Genomic DNA, 21307 nt, shown 5'->3' on the forward strand with positions numbered 1-21307 from the left:
TGTTGCTTCCCGCTCCTGCTGGCCTTCGCTCCTGAAGTTCCCGATCGGCAACCTTTTCCATTTGGAATGCCAAGTTATCCTACCTATCCTGGCCTGTCTGCAAGAAACTTGAAACTGTATCAACGATTAACTTGGTCCTGCCTGAAGCGGTGCTAACAAACTTGCAACATTGTATAAAATGTTCTGGGCCCTCAGTTTCCCATGCCAGTGAGCTCCAGACAGACAGACACAGCCGTAGTCTATTTGTGCAAAGGATAAGAAGTAATCAGGTAGGCCTTTATGACACTTACACCTGTTCAGAGCATTTTTTTCCACCTTTCATGCTGAGTGGTTATCAAAAGGGAGAGAGCTAGAAATATTTTTTCAAATAGGCTACATTGAGGAACTACTGTCATTTTCAATGGATGCAAAAACTTAGACTTAGTTTATTTTCTCTTTGACGCAAAGAAAAAAAAAATCACTTTGAGAACCTCCACAGTGCTCGTGAGTTAAGACAATCAGAAATAGAATCAGATCCCCAAATGGGCACATTTATAAGCCTGTATTTGCGTGCAGGCCAGGTAGCCTAGGCCTAATCAGGTGTGTGTCCTTAATCAAGATTTACAGGAGCGCTCCAAACAAAAGACAATTCAGAAATTGACAACTCGAAAATAGAATTAAATCTACCCAAACTTTCTCACAAGTGTAGCCTAGGTTGTGCGCTCTGCAAACAACCTGTCCACTCCTACAATGACAAAACTGTAATAATAACAATAATACATTTAATGCATTTACAGAAATTACCGTAAACAAACAAACATTGTCGATTAGAAATTATGGTATTTAACAGTAAATGTAATACTGATGTGCCATCCCTGCGGCCTCTGCAATGGATTAGGCCACTCAAGACAGGTGTGAATCAGACAGGTGTCTCGTGTGCCATAACATTTTCTTTATACATTTGCCACTGCTGGACCAACAGCCTATCGACCAAACAATCAGTCAACTAAATGGGGTCAGCCCTCCTGCGAACAATGCCTAGTCTGTCACCATCGCTCAATAAAGCTTCCTCGTCACTCACCACTTCGTCCTCTTTATACTTCTCCACCTCTCATCCTCCTCCATTTTGCATCCCTCCACCACCACCACCCTTTGCTCTCTCCCATGTCACTCAAGTCTCACCCCCGGCCTGCCAGTCTACCCCAATCAGAGCTCTGTCTCTCATTCACCATGGTTTGCCATTAGCCCTCGCTGCCTACTTAAAACTCTCAGGGTGTCCTCGCTTCCTGTTTCCCTAATGTCTTAATAAGCATTATTCCTTAACCCCCTTCCACACACGCATGCACGGACACACACCATCCGTCCTTCCTGATTGGCCTATGATTATGACGATTACCCGTGATTGCCMAATCACTACGTTGCCGTCAACTCAGTGATTGTCGTTAGCTGCGCGCCCCTTCCAAAACAGTACCTATATCGGTTCACTTAGTTGGTTATGGACCCCCTCATTTAGAAACGGGGACAAGGTCACGGAGGCACCCAAAATAATTAGGGTGAGAGTCTGATATGAGTCTGTTGATCATCACGCCTAGCTAGTATGCCTGGAGTGGAGAGCGCTTGACGGTGACGAGCGGAGAACTGTTATCCCAGCAAATAGACTCACCCAGCCCAGTGACGTAGCCTATTTGTTTCTCCCCCCTTCTCAATTCTAAAGTACGACACAAGATCAACTCGTAAACAATTCATGGCAAACTCGTTAACAATTCCTTTAGACCCGGCATTTATTTGAAAAAAGGTGTCTACTGAAATGTGTGCCATTGCCTGGCTATTARAAAAGGGACAGGCAGCTATTTGAGACAGTTTAAGTTTACAGTATGCCTGTTCTGACCACATTGTTTTTAAACGGTGTACTTGTATAAAACAAATATTAAGTGACCTCAAAACAAGGTTAAACTTGGTCTATGAATGTGATAGTGGTTCCATTGCTCCACCCCATCCCTTGGCTGTTTGCGGGGTGAGCGTTTTACTCTCGTTTGAACTGCAGATATATTTAAAGACCCATGCGGTCTTTATTTTTTATTATCACTTGTCTAATAAATCACTGTTTCATATATAAAATAAAACCCGAATATATTTTTTACTATTTATTTCCTGAGCCTCCTTGGGCCGCTGAAATACAATTTGAATACATTTACAGAATCGTCTAGAGCCCACTACCACTAAAAAACAAAGGCACATGGTACACAACCTGTCAGTTTGAGCTGGACACTGAAGTCAGCGAATTTCCACAGGTGTAGGCTAGTTTGTTTTGTCAACAAAACAAAAAGGCATACATAATTAATCTTTATTTGCAATATCATTGGTGTAGCGTTTTCAAAAGGTCATCAGTAGATGCAGCTCACCAGAAGACGCAGAGGATGCAGGTACATAAGCCTTTTTTCACAGTGGACAATCCTGGCCTATACCCTGCCTGCCATCTATTCATTACAGAATGCCATGATTATATACAGGGCAGACTATATGGTATAATCTTCAGTATCAAAAAAGGTAATCATTTTTTACCAAATTGACTTTGTGATAATGGAGAGAACTTGTTTAAATTACACATTGAAATGTTTTCTGTTGTAGAAAGCCAGACTGCAATGAAAGGTTGTCATTCTTCATACATTTCTTTGGTAACATAATAAAAAATAATAGGTTATAATGAAAGTGTAAATCATGGCATGCAAGTTCACTACATGACCAAAAGTACATGGACACCTGCTCGTTGAACATCTCCTTCCAAAATCATGGGCATTAATAAGGACTTGATCCCCTTTTGCTGCTACAACAGCCTACACTCTTCTGGGAAGGCTTTCCACTACATTTACATTTAAGTCATTTAGCAGACGCTCTTATCCAGAGCGACTTACACTAGATGTTGGAACATTGCTGCGGGGACTTGCTTCCATTCAGCCACAAAAGTATTAGTGAAGTCGGGCATCCAAAATGTGTTCGATGGAGTTGAGGTCAGGGCTCTGTGCAGGCCAGTCAAGTACTTCGTGCAAGTAGTGTTCTCCTGGCGTCCGCCAAACCTAGATTTGTCCGTCTGACTGTAGTGTAATTCATGGACACTGCAGAATGCGTTTCCACCGCTGCAGAGTCCAATGGCAGCTAGCTTTACACCACTCCAGCCAACGCTTGGCATTGCTCATGGTGATCTGTGTGCGGCTGCTCGGCCACGGAAACCCATTTCATGAAGCTCCCGACGAACATTTCTTGTGCTGACGTTGCTTCCAGGGGCAGTTAGGAACTCAGTAGTGAGTGTTGCAACCGAGGAGACTATTTTTACACGCTACAGCGCTCTGCAGTCCCCTTCTGTGAGCTTGTGTAGCCTACTACTTCACTGCTGCGCCATTGTTGCTCCTAGACATTTCAACTTCACAATAACAGTACTTACAGTTGACTGGGGCAGCTCTAGCAAGACTGCCAAGTTGAAAGTCACCGAGTTCTTCAGTAAGGCCATTCTACTGACAATATTTCTCTATGGTGATTGCATGGCTGTGACCTCGAATTGATAACCCTGTCAGCAACAGGTATGGCTGAAATAGCCAAAATTCACTCATTTGAAGGGGTGTCCACATATACTTTTGTATATATAGTGTCTTTTCAAGTTAATAGTTCACATGTGCTCAAGCTCTGGAAGTGGATCATGTGAGGAAAACAAATCATGGTGAAAGTAAAGAGGGTGTAGCTAAACAAATGAATTAGCAGGTGTAGAGCAGCAACAGAACAGTCATCGATTGGTTAAAGTACAAAAAGTTGTTTTTATTTACATTGTCATCACCTGCTTTCTCAAAACACCAACATCACTACACACAACTATAATCTCATCCCATGACAGGAAAGGTGGAGGAGTTAGTATTGCACACAAAATTTCACGTAGCTTCTCAACAAGAACTTGCTTGACAGAATCTCTTGTGATGTTTGGGAAGAAAATTTACCGGAGAATATATCTCCAGGAAGGTTGGGTGACAACTGCCCCTACACAAAGTCATACATTCAAATCACAGATCGCACCAACCCATTGACAATTCCTACTAAAATAACTTCTAGGGCATGGTTCAACCACTACACTGAAAAAAGTAATATCACTTTTTGTCCCTATAGCAGAACAATCTTGGGTATATATAAATTACTATTTTTCAGTACATGTAATGGCTAAACAATGCCCTTKGACACTTAGTGGGAATTGTCAATGGACAGGGTCTACCTGTGATTGACTGTATGACAAATAGAAGACATGGTATTAATTACAGGTTTCTGGCCTATATGAGCTTTGTTAGTTGGTGCTAGGTCTATCTGTGCCATAGGAACAGAGTAGTGCTGCAGCCTGCGTAGTCCTTTGCATCCACCAGAAGTTCCAGGATGCCAAGAGAACCATACTGGATGGGTTTGGGAGGTCTGCAGAAAGAAAATGGACAGAAACAAACCATGAGCTGCAATACATCTCAAACACTTTCATATCCATACTTTACTAGATTGAAACTGAATATTCACTGCCCTCTCACACCTTACCTTTTGATTTATGTGGTGACATAAAAATTGTTATTGCTAAGTGTTAACACAATCAACAGCCAAAGTATACTTTATTCGGGGCTATGACAGTCCATTACTTATCAGTCAAATAACATTTTATTAGTCACATGCGCCGAACACAACAGTGAAATGCTTACTTACGAGCTACTAACCAACAGTGCAGTTTCCAAAAATACAGATAAGAGATAAAAGTAACACGTAATAACAATATATACAGGGGGGGGGTGCCGGTACCGAGTCAATGTGTGGAGGCACCGGTTAGTTGAGGTAGTCTGTACATGTAGGTAGAGTTAATTAAAGTGACTGTGCACAGATGACAACAGAGAGTGGCAGTGGTGTGGAGGGGGGGGACAATGCAAAATAGTCTGGGTAGCCATTTGACTAGATGTTCAGGAGTCTTATGGCTTAGGGGTTAGAAGCCTCTTGGGCCTAGACTTGGCACTCTGGTACCACTTGCCGTGCGGTAGCAGAGAGAACAGTCTAACTAGGGTGGCTGGGGTCTTTGACAATTTTTTAGAGCCTTTCTCTGACACCGCCTGGTATAGAGGTCCTGGATGACAGGAAGCTTGGCCCCAGTGACGTGCTTGGCCCCAGTGACGTACTGGGCCATTCGCGCTACCCTCTGTAGAGCCTTGCAGTCAGAGGCCGAGCAGTTACCATACCAGGCAGTGATGCAAACAGTCAGGATGCTCTCAATGGTGCAGCTGTAGAACCTATTGAGGATTCATGCCAAATCTTTTCAGTCTGAGGGGGAATAGGTTCTGTCGTGCCCGCTTCACGACTGTCATGGTGAGCTTGTATTTCAATCTTAAGGAAGTATGGTTTGAAGTGAAATGATTCATAAAAGGTATTGGGAAGTGATAAGATCACCAGGCAATAATTGTGTATGATCTTCTGTGTAGAAAACAACATCATTGCTTTCAATGACATGGTGCCTTTTCCCCCCCCAGTCTGATTAATCCTATTATACCTGGTCCTGTCCACTCTGTTCTAACGAGTCCTGCACAGCTTGTGAGCAGCGCGTGTTCCTGACAATCTTTCAGGAATGGGGTCATAATAGCTTGTAGTTCTAACCGTTCAAAAGTTAGAGCCACATTTGCAGGAGAGAAAGAAGAAAAAAAGACAGCGTTCTATGACTGGTTCCTCTCGCTACCCCCTTTTCAAAATCAGGCGAACACTTTGGGAAATGCGGTGAGGCAGTCGGGTTGCCTCCCACAATGTAAACCTTCCAGCCTACACTTTCCATGGGGATCCAGTTAGCAAGGTAGCTAACTAGCGTCGACCGCAGGATATTGACTTGACATGTACTAAGGTACATAATAAAGCAATGTGAGAATCGCAAATATAGCTAAATGTCACATTAGTATCCTAGCTAACTGCCGTTGAAATTAGCTAGCTACCTAGCGTCCTACATAGGGGGAAAAACGTGTAGCTGGCTATGTGGGGAACATTGTTTACATTGTGGGAGGAAACGTCTGCCCAGGCCAGCATTTCCCCTTTACGATTCTGACATTACTTTTGAAGTAACATTAGCTAGCTACAAGTACCTAGCTATGGAAATATAATAATCAGCTCAGTAGCCAACGGTAGCTAGCTAGCTATGCTGGTTACGGTCGAGGTTTGTAGTTAGCTAGCAGCAGCAGCACCACAACATAAACATCATGACCTTTACAAGGCTCGACAATAACACTTCTCCTGGATAAATAAATAAAATGTCGGACAAGAATATAGATACATTTCCCTGATTATAAAAAATAAAAAATGTCCAAAAACACACAAAATCAAACAATTACTCCGATCAAAATCAGAGGCCAACATTGGAATAATTKTAATAATTTTCCATATACATCAACAAAAAAATAAGTAGGTGATATGAATATTGGCTACAGCTTTATGTCCAAACCGAAGATGACACGAGGGAGGTGCCTGATAACGTAGCCAAACAGACTTATTTACATAAATATAGGCTAAACGCCAGTCATGTTTGACAGGTACAATGACGGATAATTAACATTAACGTCTAAAGGCTTGATTCTGTCTACATACTGGAGGCACAGTTTGTTCAGACCAAATTGTAACAAGACCATTCATAGAGTGAAGGTCAGTGGCTGTTGCGCACTGCACCAACCTTGAAACTGAGCGGAGGAGTTCAGCATTTTGAAAATATAAAAGTAATTGTTGAAAACATGGACATTTTATGATGCATGTCTTATCTTGTTTAAAAGAAGCCTAGACAAAATACAACCATAGAAATGTTAAGGGAATTATTTTATTAACACTTAATATACAATTGAAACCATAATTTCTCTCATGTTTTACTGGTATTCAAATCAATGTTTTTTATTGACCAGCAGCCAAAGGCATAATCCTAGTCATATTAGTAACACATGCTAGTTGATGCATCTTTAGATCTCCCATTTTTCTAACTTCTAAAAGGACATTTATCTCGGTCACATGAAACCTTCCCTTTTGAGAATGGTGTTTTCCCACTAAATTCATTTTGGGACATTCTCGAATAGCCTACAGCCATTTTCACATTTGAGATTATAATATGAAACTTCAACATTAAGCTAAACGGTCTGATCTGTTCCATCAGCCTTATAGCTTTTTAAAACAAAATGGTGGTTGTATGAATGTTGGATCTTTCGTCCCAGACTCTTATGAACCGAAGATATATAGAAGTATTTGGTTGTAATTATAATATTTTAAGGGTGGCCAACCATCCTCCAGAATAGCCTTAACACTATCAGTACCGAGATCTCAGAAAGATCTACATGTACAGAACTTATATTTAGCCTCAAAGTATTTTACTTTTCAGGACAACCAGTACACAAAACATCAAAATAAGGTCCACCATAGCAAAATCCTGATATATTTCAATATAATTTTTTTCACCTTTATTTAACCAGGTAGGCCAGTTGAGAACAGGTTCTCATTTACAACTGCGACCTGGCCATGATAAATCAAAGCAGTGCGACACAAATAACAGTTACACATGGAATAAACAATCCTATAGTCAATAACACAATAGAAAAATATGTATACAGTGTGTGCAAATGAAGTAAGGAGGAAAGGCAATAAATAGACCAATAGTGGCGAAGTACTTACAATTTAGCAATTTACACTGGAGTGATAGATGTGCAGATGAGGATGTGCAAGTAGAAATACTGGTGTGCAAAAGAGCAAAAATAAATAAATGGGAATGGGGTAGGTAGTTGGATGGGCTATGTCCAGCTGTAGCGATCAGTAAGCTGCTCTGACAGCTGACAATTAAAGTAAGTGAAGGAGATGTAAGTCTCCAACTTCAGTGATTTTTGCAATTTGTTCCAGTCATTGGCAGCAGAGAACAGGAAGGAAAGGCAGCCAAAGGTGGTGTTGGCTTTGGGGATGACCAGTGAAATATACCTGCTGAGCCGCGTGCTACAGGTGGGTGTTGCTATGTTGACCAGTGAGCTGAGATAAGGCGGAGCTTTACCTAGCGAAGACATATAGATGACCTGGAGCCAGTGGGATTGTAAATGACATCGCCGAAATCAAGGATCGGTAGGATAGTCAGTTTTACGAGGGTATGTTTGGCAGCACGAGGAAAGGAGGCTTTGTTGCGAAATAGGAAGCCAATTCTAGATTTAATTGTGGATTGGAGATGCTTAGTGTGAGTCTGGAAGGAGAGTTTACAGTCTAGCCAGACACCTAGGTATTTGTAGGTGTCCACATATTCTAAGTCAGAACAGTCCAGAGTAGTGATGCTAGTCGGGAGGGCGGGTGCGGGCAGCAATTGATTCAAGAGCATGCATTTCTTTTCACTAGCATTTAAGAGCAGTTGGAGGCCACGGAAGGAGTGTTGTATGGCGTTGAAGCTTGTTTGGAGGTTTGTTAACACAGTGTCCAAAGGGCCAGATGTATACAGAATGGTGTCGTCTGCGTAGAGGTGGATCAAAGAATCCCACGCAGCAAGAGCGACATCATTGATATATACAGAGAAAAGAGCCGTACCGAGAATTGAACCCTGTGGCACCCCCATAGAGACTGCCAAGTCTGCCAATAACAATAYGGTGATTGACAGAGTCGAAAGCCTTGGCCAGGTCGATGAAGACGGCTGCACAGTACTGTCTTTTATCGATGGCGGTTATGATATCGTTTAGGACCTTGAGCGTGGCTGAGGTGCACCCGTGACCAGCTCGGAAACCAGATTGCATAGCGGAGAACGCACGGTGGGATTCAAAATGGTCAGTGATCTGTTTGTTCATCTGGCTTTCAAAGACTTTTGAAAGGCAGGGCAGGATGGATATAGGTCTGTAACAGTTTGGGTCTAGAGTGTCTCCCCCAATCTTTAGGAATCTCAGACGATATGAAAGAGTTTGAACAGATTAGTAAAAGGGGTTGCTACAATGGCGGCAGATCATTTTAGGAAGAGGGTACAGATTGTCTAGCCCAACTGATTTGTAGGGATCCAGATTTTGAAGCTCTTTCAGAACATCAGATGTCTGGATTTGGGTGAAGGAGAAGCAGGGGGGGGGGACTTGGGCAAGTTGCTCGGGGGGGGGGGGGGGGGGGTAGAGAGCTGTTGGCCGGGGTAGCTAGGTGAAAAGCATGGCCAGCCATAGAGAAATGCTTATTAACTTCTTGTCAATATGGGGGCGCTGTTTTCACTTTGTAAAAATTCGTTCCCAAATTAAACTGCCTCGTACTCAATTCTTGCTCGTACAATATGCATATTATTATTACTATTGGATAGAAAACACTCTAGTTTCTAAAACCGTTTGAATTATATCTGTGAGTAAAACAGAACTCAAGTTGCAGCTAACTTCCTGTCAGGAATTGAGAAATCTGAAATCGATGCTCTGTTCTAGGGTCAGTTTATTAAATTGCATGTGATCTATGAGTCGACATGCACTGCATACRATTTCCYCTAGATGTCAGTAAGCAGTGAGAATTGGAATGGTGTTGCTAGGCAGATCTGAGGCCATATAAAGGCTCATGGAACCGGGGGTGCACTCTTTTCAACATTCGTCATGGCGCAAAGGAGGACCTCAGGATGGCATTCTGAAAAGCTCTCGTTATAGGCCTTATAAAATCAGAGCCGGATATATCTTCGATATAGGTGTTAAAGACATCATAATGTAGTTATTTTAAACCGAGTTATATCAGTTTATATCAGTATATTGCGATTTTCGGATATTTCTTTGTGCTGCGTTATGAAGAGTTGGGCACGTCTGGGCCACATAGCTAATGTTTCCTGCTAATTCCTAAGTTGAAGACAATCTACAACCGAGCAACGATGATTCTGGACAAAGGACCACTTGCACAAGATTCTGATGGAAGCTCATCAAAAAGTAAGAACTATTTATGATGTTAATTCGTTGTTCTGTTGAAAAATGTAAAACTACTATTCCGCCATTAATTTCGGTGCGGTCTCGCTTTAACGCACGCTGTATGTCGTAGTAACGTTAATTTTAAAAATCTAACACAGCGGTTGCATTAAGAACTAATGTATCTTTCATTTGCTGTCCAACCTGTATTTTTTAGTCAAGTTTATGATTAGTTATTGATTAGATTAGGTGCCTCTCCCAAGATTTCTCCCGACATTATGTTGGCAGCTTGGCTACTATTCTCATTGTATAACCACGATTTGTGCCGCTAAATATGCACATTTTCGAACAAACAATATATGTATTGTGTAATATGATGTTATAGGACTGTCATCTGAAGAAGTTTGAGAGGGTTAGTGAAAAAATTAATATCTTTTGCTGGTTTATTCGTTATCGCTACTGTTGGCTTGAATCAATGCTGTTGTGTGGTTGGCTATTGTAGTAAGCTAATATAATGCTAAATTGTGTTTTCGCTGTAAAACACTTAAAGAATCTGAAATATTGGCTGGATTCACAAGATCTTTGTCTTTCATTTGCTGTACGCTGTGTATTTTTAATAAATGTTTTATGATGAGTATTTAGGTAATTCACGTTGCTCTCTGTAGTTATTCTAGTTGCTTTGGTGAGAGTTGTGATGGTGGCTGCAATGTAAAACTATGATTTATACCTGAAATATGCAAATTTTTCGAACAAAACATATGCTATACAATAAATATGTTATCAGACTGTCATCTGATGAAGTTGTTTCTTGGTTAGTGACTATTTATATCTTTATTTTGTCGAATTTGTGATAGCTACCTATGCAGGAAAAAAATGGTGGGAAAAAAAAGTTGTGTCTTTTGCTATGGTGGTTAGCTAATAGAAATACATATTGTGTCTTCCCTGTAAAACATTTTAAAAATCAGAAATGATGGCTGGATTCACAAGATGTGTATCTTTCATTTGGTGTCTTGGACTTGTGATTTCATGAACATTTTATTATATGATATCCCTGTGGCTTTAGGCTAGGCTATGCTAGTCAGCTTTTTTGATGGGGGGATCCCGGATCCGGGTTTGTGACTCGTCAGAGGTTAAAATGTGATTATAGTGGATTTATCAGTGGTGACAGTGCTTCCTAGTCTCGGTGCAGTGGGCAGCTGGGAGGATGTACTCTTATTCTCCATGGACTTTAGTGTCCCAAAACTTTTAGAAATTAGTGCTGCAGGACACAAATTTCTGTTTGAAAATGCTAGCCTTTGCTTTCCTAACTGACTGTGTGTATTGGTTCCTAACTTCCCTGAAAAATTGCATATCGAGGGGACTATTCGATGCTAGTGCAGTACGCAACAGGGTGTTTTTGTGCTGGTCAAGGGTAGTCAAGTCTTGAGTGAACCAAGGGCTATATCTGTTTTTAGTTCTACATTTTTTGAAAGGTGCATGCTTATTTAAGATGTGAGGAAAGCACAACCAGGCATCCTCTACTGACGGGATGAGGTCAATATCCTTCCAGGACACCCGGGCCAGGTTAATTAGAAAGGCCTGCTCGCAGAAGTGTTTTAGGGAGCGTTTGACAGTGATGAGGGGTGGTCGTTTGACCGCGGACCCATAACGGACAAAGGCAATGAGGCAGTGATCGCTGAGCTCCTGGTTGAAGACAGCAGAGGTGTATTTGGAGGACAAGTTGGTCAAGAAGATATCCGTGAACATGGACACCCTCATAGATTTGGGGGTTGTACCTGGTAGGTTCTTTGATAATTTGTGTGAGTTTGAGGGCATCTAGCTTAGATTGTAGGACGGCCGGGGTGTTAAGCATATTCCAATTTAGGTCACCTAGTAGAACGAAATCTAACGATAAATGGGGGGGGGGGGGGGGGACAATCAATTCACAAATGGTGTCCAGGGCACAGCTGGGAGCTGAGGGGTCTATAACAAGCAGCACAAGTGAGGGACTTATTTCTGGAGAGAAGGATCTTTAAAAGTAGAAGCTCAAACTGTTTGGGCATAGACCTGGATAGTATGACAGAACTCTGCAGGCTTTCTCCACAGTAGATTGCAATTCCCCCATTTAGCAGTTCTGTCTTGACGGAAAATGTTGTAATGTGGATGGAAATTTTAGAATTTTTGGTGGCTTCCTAAACCAGGATTCAGACACGGTCAGGACATCAGGGTTTGCGGTGTGTGCTAAAGCAGTGAATAAAGCAAAGGGAGGAGGCTTCTGATGTTAACATGCATGAACCTAAGGCATTTACGGTTGCAGAAGTCAACAAATTGAGAGCGCCTGGGAATGGGAGTAATGTGGTGGCTGCAGGGCCTGGGTAACCTCTACATCACCAGAGGAACAGAGGAGGAGTAGAATGAGGGTACGGCTAAAGGCTATAAGAACTGGTCGTCTAGTGCGTTGGGAACAGAGGGAAAAAAAGGAGCAGATTTCTGGGCGTGGTGGATAGATTCAGGGCATATTGTACAGACAAGGGTATGGTAGGGTGTGAGTACAGTGGGGGTAAACCTAGGCATTGAGTGACTATGAGAGAGGTTGCGTCTCTGGAGGCGCCAGTTAAGCTAGGTGCGGTCTCCGCATGTGTGGGGGTGGGACATGGGGGCTATCTGAGGCATGTGAGCAGGACAAGGGGCTCCACAGTAAAATAAAACAATGAGAGAGCCCTAAACAACAGTATACAAAGCATATTGACATGAGGCATAAAGAGTTTAACTCTCTAGAGACCGCAGGAGCGTAGAATACCTTAATGATCGGCTATGAAAAGCCAACTGACATTTACTCCTGATTATTATTTGACCATGCTGGTAATTTATGAACATCTTGGCCATGTTCTGTTATAATCTCCACCCGCACAGCCAGAAGAGGACTGGCCACCCCTCATAGCCTGGTTCCTCTCATGTTTCTTCCTAGGTTTTGGCCTTTCTAGGAGAGTTTTCCTAGCCACCGTGCTTCTACACCGGCATTGCTTGCTGTTTGGGGTTTTAGGCTGGGTTTCTGTACAGCACTTCGAGATATTAGCTGATGTACGAAGGGCTATATAAAATGTATTTGATTTTGATTTGATAAAGCAATCACTAGTGTTGATTGGGAGAGCTAAGAAAACAACGGGTAAACAGCTAAGACAACAGCTAAGACAACGGGTAAATAGCGATGAATGGGCAGAGGGGGTCAGTTAGCTACACACAGGGCCTGAGTTGAGCCTGGGGCCGACAGATAAACATAATGAAGTACCGTGTTAATATACAGTCCAGCAGACATCAGCTGTGTAGCTGAGTGATCATAGAGTCCAATGAGCAGCAATAGATGACAGGGAGCCGTTCGGTAGTTGATTACTACGCTAGGCGAGCAGGAGACATGGCGTTCAGGAAGCTAGCAGGCCGGGGCAAGCAGATGGATCATTTCCAACATTCACGACGCATAGGTCGGTTGAGAGCACACCGGCCGAATTACGTCAGCAGACCAGTCGTGATGGATCAGCGGGGCTCCGTGTCGACAAAGGTTCCAGGCCATTTGGCAAGAGAGGTATTGTAGTTGGTGTACTTCGTTTGCTAGCCGGGAGATGGGCCTAGCTCGAGGCTAACTGGTGCATGCTTCTGGACAAGGGCATTAGCCACAATAGCCACTCGGTAGCAGCTAGCAGCGAAGATCCGGTGTAATGGTCCAGAGCTTGCGGCAGGAATCAAGTGATGTTGAAAAAGCAGTCCGATTTGATCAGGGCTGATATCACGCTGTGCCGACTGGCAGGTATTATCCGGGCTATTGGGGCTAAAGCGGCTGGTGTCCGAGCTAAAGGTAAAGACCGCTAGCAGTGGCTAACAATAACTAAATAGCTAGTAGATAATTAGGCTAGCTAGCTACTGATGGCTAGCTGCTGATGTAGGATCCAGTTATAAGGTCCCCAAAAAAAAGCTGATCCATACCACATTGGGTGAGGCGGGTTGCAGGAGAGTATATTTAATTCAAAAATGGAAAAAAAGATAGAAACAATGAAATGTATACAAAAAAAAAAAAAAAGACTGAATATTTACATGGGACAAAAACATCTTACTGCTGCGCCATCTTGGAGTTGCTGTAAGTACAGAAATGGTTCTCACTAGGAAATTAATATTAAATTATTCAGTGACAGCTGTGTTGAGTTGACGGCAACTATGTGAAATTGAAAAAGTATTGTAGACACTATGTCCTGGGATTTCCAATGATCTTCCATGTAGAAGAACCCCTTACCTTCTAACAACTCGTGTAGCTTGTGAGTGTCAGAGCAAAACAAGTTACATGTGCATAATAATCGTGGCTGTTCATAGGTGGCTTTTAATGGTTTATAGCTCAAATCATTGACTCTACAGACGTTTTTGGAGAAAAAAACAGGCCCCTTGTCTCGAACATCGCTGTACCTCAGCCCCCGTTAATCACTGACGAATGAATGTTTGGTATCTACAGATGCAGAAGAAATAAACTAATCCAATGGTATAACGCAGGAGTCTGTAGCTCTAACACACTTTTAGAAGTCCAAAACACACCGGTTGATATGGTGGGACTCATTAGGTTAAAGGGGCAGTGCTTTATTTCAAGACAGACAAAAATGTAGGCTACATATTCAAGCCTAACTACATTAAAAGATAGTAATGCAAATTATTTTGTAAAATGGTTCCTTGTGTTACACAATGCTGTAAAAATGGTGTCAAGCCATTTTTTACTTTTGGACAAGTAAAAAATATATATATTTCCCTACTTGTCCAAAGGACAAGTGGCAAAAAAAAGTTAAGTCATGCCCTGCTTAACTTTTAATAAATTATATCTAGCTAGAAGAATAACTATTTAGACTTACTTCTTGAAAAGGTAGCTGCTGGCTGCCACCTGTCGGATGCAAGATGTATGGGACAGAACCTTGGAGGGGGAAGAAAGCTGCAAATCCACTGGCTAGTGTAAGTGTAGCTAGCTTCCTACCTTGAAGTGTGCATATGCCATAACAAACAGTCATTGTTTGCACAAAGTGCAAAGAAACAATTGCTGCTTTGCAGCCAGCTACTGCACAATCTCTTGCTTTTGGCCGTGGATAACTAGACACCTCTCCTGTGAATGTCAATATGAGGAGTACCAGTTTGATAGGGCAAGACCAGCAGCAGGAGGAGATATGCAAATGAAAGATTAACTATTACAAATCAGACGGCTGGGTGATGATATGCCGGGCTGAAATTCCCATTTCTTTTGTTTGTTTGTTTCGTCAAACAGCTCTTCCACAAGGGCATTATTATAAAATTCACAATTTGTGTTATTTCGACCTCCGTGTGGACATAAAAAAAAAAATTAAAAGGAAAAACATGTTTAACTGCACTGTGCCTTTAACTTGATCTCTATAGCTTTGTCTTCCTTTTTGGYAATTGTGTGTGAATTGTGTGTAAAACAGAATAAACAGTTTGCAAAGTCACTGACTACTTTTTCCATGTGCAAACATGTATGGATTTACCCAATATCCCTTCGCTTCACATGCTTGTGTTGGRGAATTCTGAGCCATCTGCTTTTGAAATCAATGACAGTCTACGCGACAAACAAAGTCTGCAAGCCTTGCTGACACAGGTTCTCAACTCAAAATACAAGGGTTTCTTTCCCTTCATAAGGCAAAAATGATAGCTGTTCCTTGTGCCGCACAACAGATGTCAAACTGCTTAAAATATAAAATAATTATTGTTCTGACACTGCAATAGCTGTCACACAGAGCAAAAGAGAAAGGAATGTATCAATACTTTTTTTTTTTACGGAGCACGTTTTGGAGTCGGCCTAGCCTGTACAACCCACTTCACCAATAAAAATGACTGATGTTCCAGACTAGGCTAAATTTAGCTGAACAAAGGCCTCGTGGTTGGCAAGCTCATGTCAATATCGGTCCTGAGCATTTACAAACAGTARCCTAACGAGTAGGCTAGCATAATGTTAATCCCTTTTCACAAACACACTAGAGATCCCTTCAGTCTCCACAGATTTGGGAAAATCTGCATTTAGAATTTTTGCCCCCAATTTGTGGAACAATATGCAGAGTTCACTGCAGTTACATGTGCTGGTGCCACTCAGGCAGTTAAAATTATTGCTTAAGGACCTCTATGTAGTTGAATGTGATTGCTTTTATTTAATGTGTTTTTGTGTGCTGAATTATATTGTTTTATACACGTGTATGTTTTATTATGTTTTTATTGTCATGTATACATGGCTCTAGTAAAATAATTGGAATCTCAATGTGACCCCGTTTAAATAAAATGTAAAATCTGAACAAGATATTCAGCAACACCCAGCGAGAGACCATTTAGAACGTAACAAAGTAACCTACTGCACAGTCTATTAATAAGACCGTAACAACATTCAGTGATTTAAGGGTTTTTCCATAGTGAAAACTGCAAAAAAATGTCTACTTCAATGTACATGTAGGCCTAATGAACAATTACATAGTAAATCGCATTAAAAAGTAGCAATTCAATAAAATGTCATTTAGCCTGCCCATCTGTTACAGCATGTGCCTCATTGTTCAAGTGGTTTGCAAGTGATTTCCATTTTTCTAATTGTTGTCAATTCCTTTGGGTCTTCTTTTTCACCATGCTCATCTCACTCGGACTGTCCTGTGCAACTATTTGCAATGCATCAGTGCAACAATTTTATCATAACTGGACAAAAGTGTTCACAAAACACCACTCAACTTTCCCGACAGTTAATTTGGCCTAATAGGCTATTAAGCCTATAAAATGTCCTATAGCTTTTGCAGCCTATAGCTTTTCCTGGGATATCACGAGTAGAGGAATGGCCTATTGCCGAGAGGCTTGTGTATAGCCTATTGCGCACGAGAACAGCTGGAAGAGAAAGGCAAAAAAAAAATTGAGATGAAAGTTTAATAGTCACATGTACAATGTCCATAGGGGGAGCAGTTAATCTGACTAGTGGTGGCTATTCAGCAGCCTGATGGTCTGGGGGTAGAAGCTATTGGCCAGTCTGACAACTTGCCATGATGCTTCTATACTGCCTGCGTCCAGCTGATGGAAAAGGGGAAAACAGGCCATGGCTCAAGTGACTGGGGTCCCTGATAATATTTTTGGCCTTCCTGCAACACCTGGTGTTGTAGGTGTCCTGGGGGGCAGGCAGTGTGCACCCAATGGTGCGTTTGGCTGAGCGCACCACCCTCTGTAGCGCATTGCGGTCAGAGGCGGTGTAGTTGCCGTACCAGGACGTGATGTAAGCCGACAGTATGCTCTCGATGGTGCTCCTGTAGAACACTGCGAGGGCCCTCACATCCTGTGGTTGAAGAGTAGCTGTCGTGCCTTCACAATGGTGGTTTGACCATTTCAGCTCCTCAGAGATGTGTACGTCGTCAGAGTGCCTACCTCCTCCCTGTAGGCCGTCTCATCGTTGTTGGTTATCTGGCCTACTACAGTCGTGTCATCAGCAAACTTGGAACTGTGTGAGGCAACACAGTCATGGAAGTACAGGAGAGGAATGAGGATGCACCCTTGAGGTGCCCCTGTGTTGAGAATCAGTGGTAATGTCTAAATTCACCACCTGGGGGCAGCTCGTCAGGAAGTCCAGGACCCAGTTGCATAGAGAGAAGTTCAGTCCCAGGGCAGGATGCCTTCTGGGCCGCAGCCTTCAAAGRGTTAACATATTTGAATGACTTACACATGTCCTCCGTGGAGACCATAAGCACATAGCCCTCGTTGTCCTCAAGGTCTCTCCTCGACCGCTCAAAGTCGTCATTGTGCTTGAAGCGTGAGAAAAGGTGTTCAGCTCCTCCGATAGGGCTGCATTGGTGTCAGCGACGTGGCTGGCTTTCTTTTTGTAATCTGTGATCGTTAGGAGCCCCAGCCAAATATGCCTTGTGTCTGACCTGCAGAATTGCTAATCCACTTTCTCCCTATATATGTATTTCGCCATCTTGAGCGATCTGCATAGGTCGCATTTGTACTATTTAACCATAACATTTTCCCCAGTCACTTTAGCATGTTAATAAGCAGCATCTTTCTCCTTCAGTTTCCCTACAGGATGCCATCAAGCCTTAATTTTTGACTCAGTTAAGTTTTGAAAGACTATCAGAATCACATCTATGCATTGTTTGATGAATCCAGTGACTGAGTGGGCGTATTCATTGATGTTATCCACAGAGGCTACCCGGAACATATTCCAGTTCACGTGATCAAAACATTCTTTGAGCATGGATTCTGATTGGTCGGACCAATGCTGTACAGAACTGACCACCGGAACTTCCCTCGAGTCTGGTAGTAGTAGGGAGAAGCAAAATGGAGGTGTGGTCATTTTTACCAAAAGGAAGATGGGAGAGGGCCTTATACCTGTCTCGAAAGAGTGTCTAGCAGTGATCAAGCTCGAAAAGCTACCCTATTGATTCCGTTTTTAAGGGACAACACATGTATCCTATCTAGGCCACAGCACAATGTAATGAATAATCTTATTGTTTTCAAGTGGGTACAAAACTATAGCCTAAGGCCTAGGCTGTAAACTGCAGTGAATAGCCATTGTCATTTCAATAACCGCTCAAAGGCCTGGCGTTTTGAATGCTTAATTTTCTAGCATGCCTGATTAGGCAACCTTTCGGATCAGTTATGGGTCCTTTCTCTGTAGTTTAGCCTACAAGGTCCAGGCACCTTAGCGGGCCATTAATATGGTGCATTTTGTCAGGATGTATAGGCTAACAAAAAGATGTTAATGCAGGGATTTCTAGTGGTGTGGAGGAAGTTGCATCCATAGGTTTTCCAGTTTGGCTTCTGTTTCAAAAGCRTTAGAAAATTAGGTAGATACAATGGTCACCAACAGTTATACATACGAGTTCATAAAAACATTGTCTTATACTAACTATAGGTCTACTCTGGTCGACATTTTGGATAAAGACTGAACTCTCAAGGTTAATAAAACAATAGCCCTCATGAGAATTCTGTAGTAGAACACTAACAGTTAGCTAGGTAGCATATACAGCAGTCCCCCTATCGAGGTGTATTGTGAATATTTGGTGTGACCTCGGGAAATATGACCCATACATATATAATTAGGTCTACTAGCTAACTTAACATTATACAAGCTTGCAACATACCGCTGACATTCTCTCGAAAAGTAGCTATAGTTTGGCTTGAATTTGGCTTGTAAGTAGTTACACATTGGCTTAGCTGTCAAACCAGCGTCACAGCAGCAGCACCAAAAGCAGATATTGATACGTTTGTTAGATCGCTCCGGTTAGCTTTAACATTAGCTGTCAAGCTGATTCTAACATTAACTAACCAGTCGGGTTAGATAGCTTAATAGCATTACATGGAGTTAGTAGTTACTAATGTACGGCAGACAATATTGGAGAAAAAAAAAGACAATTTCCATGAAATTAGCCAGCTAACTAGTTAACATCTAACTAGCTGCTAAATTTGATAACTTTAGCTAGTTGAAACAACACCCCCCACATTCTGCTTCTGGTCCTCTGTACCTAGCTAACGTTAGCTAGCGACACACGACAGGCTTCAAGCTATGAAAGACCGGGGGCTATTGTACATTTCATTAGCTGTACCAAGCTAGAGCTAACTACATAGCTATATGTATTATTCATAACTAGCTAGTTAACTCTTACCCCCAAAATCCACACGAACAGCGTGGTGGCGGCTTGCTTCGTTCACTGCCTGTGTCCCCCATGGTTGTCTCCAGTCGATGGCTAGTTAACGTTAAATGCACGTAGGTGACACCGGGGATTGGGTTGCGGCCTAGTTATGGTACTGTAGAGCGATTCCAAGACACGAACTAAAGAAATAACATCCACAGTAAAAAATAAAATAAAAAATATCCGGATGAAAATGTCAACGAACATGGAGTGCTTTCCTGAAACTAGCTGCCGCTGTCAACCATACAGTTTTTAATTGATAATTTATAATTAACGGTCGCGGAAAGTCCGACGGACCACACCAGGTAATCAAGGCCGATCAGCTGGAGTGAAGGCGGAACCAATGCGGCAAAGATTGCCGGTGAATATCGAAACCTTTGTGATATGCACGCGCGTCTAAATACCGAGGTAAAGTGTTGGTTTTATATTCACACATTCGGACATTCAACAGACATTCGTCAAAAGCCATTTAAACATGTAAAAATCAATAACTAATTCACCGTTTGTCACAGAATCATCGAACTAGATATGATGTATTCTATAAATGTCTAGCATACTTTTACAACCTTTGTTTTGAGTAGAAATTCCAGTTTTGACTTGATGGAAATACATAAAATCTATAAAATGTCATTTAAAGCGGTATAAATCAATAACTAATTCAGTGATTGTCACAGAAACATCAAACTAGGTCTGATTTATTCTATAAATGTCTAGCATACTTTTACAACCTTTGTTTTGAGGAAAATTTCAGTTTTGATTTGATAGAGGGCATGTAGTCCGTCTAGAGCAGGGGTGTCAAACTCATTTCGCATCGTGGGCCACATACGCCTAGGGAGATGTCAAGTGGGGCCGGACCATTAAAATTATACCATACTCTGCTATAAATAACCAAAATATCATGTCTTTCCTTTGTTTTGGTGTAAAGAAGCACAAGAACATTAGGAAAATATTGAAATTAATGAACTATCCTTTTACAAAACATTTCATGAAACACCTCATATTTCCTTAGACAAATGTGCAATTTACTTTTATCATTCACAAATATGCATTGCAACTGATCCCACTGATTGTACAAAGGCACAAAACTTTAATTGGTACTGAAAAATATAGTAATGCACTTTAAGATTAAATGAGACTTTTAAAGAAAGGAATTTTTAAACCACTTACACATACGCATATAAAATCTAAATGTAATCCCTGCGTACACCTTACAAACTAAGGAGAGTGATTTTAAATGTGTAATGAAGAAAGTGTTCGCCTGCTGTAAATCTGTAAACTTCATACATGAAACATACATACACATACAATACATACTGAAAATTTATGGAGTTGTATGAACAGTAGAATTCCATCACACAACTTTTGTTTTGAAGCTGCTGACTAACATTAAAGTGCACATTTTTTTAAATCACCACAGTAAGGATTCATCTTCACAGACTGTATTCTTTCAATGCAAACAGTATCTAAGGCAGCATTTAAAGGTGTTAGTCTAGTCTGGACTTGTATTTGTTCCTGAAACTTGGCATCTTTTGGCCTGTACAAGTGCATCAACACCAGGTGTCATGTCCTGACTAGCTGTCACTTTCAGAATCTCATTTAAGTGCTTGTTTTGAGCCTTGAACGCATTTTTGTTTTATTGATATTCATCACTGAGAAAATTTGTTCACAAAGGTAGGTTGTCCCAAACATGCACAAAATTTTAGCAGCCAGGGCTGTAATTTGGGGTACCCTGGTAGTAGATACTGATAAAATCTGTCCAGACCTACAGAGGCAAATTTG

At 41.8% G+C, this 21307-nt stretch overlaps 1 protein-coding gene across 4 annotated transcripts in view; it reads right to left on the minus strand.

The window, feature by feature from the left end:
• Nucleotides 1–19937, minus strand: part of LOC111969178 (AN1-type zinc finger protein 3) — a 47969-nt gene extending 28032 nt beyond the window's left edge. For 2 of the 4 annotated variants that reach the window (XM_023995118.3, XM_023995117.3), the window contains exon 1: nucleotides 19502–19931. In XM_023995118.3, the coding sequence (XP_023850886.1) occupies nucleotides 19502–19563 (62 nt within the window). In that variant the 5' untranslated portion in view covers nucleotides 19564–19931. Of the gene's footprint in view, nucleotides 1–3765; nucleotides 4423–19501 lie in introns of those variants that run through there. The other 2 variants (XR_002877961.3, XM_023995119.3) reach the window with 2 other exon arrangements.
• Nucleotides 19938–21307: the final 1370 nt, after the last annotated feature.

The sequence above is a fragment of the Salvelinus sp. IW2-2015 genome, linkage group LG10 (genome assembly GCF_002910315.2).
Source record: "Salvelinus sp. IW2-2015 linkage group LG10, ASM291031v2, whole genome shotgun sequence".
In the NCBI taxonomy this organism is placed as follows: domain Eukaryota; kingdom Metazoa; phylum Chordata; class Actinopteri; order Salmoniformes; family Salmonidae; genus Salvelinus; species Salvelinus sp. IW2-2015.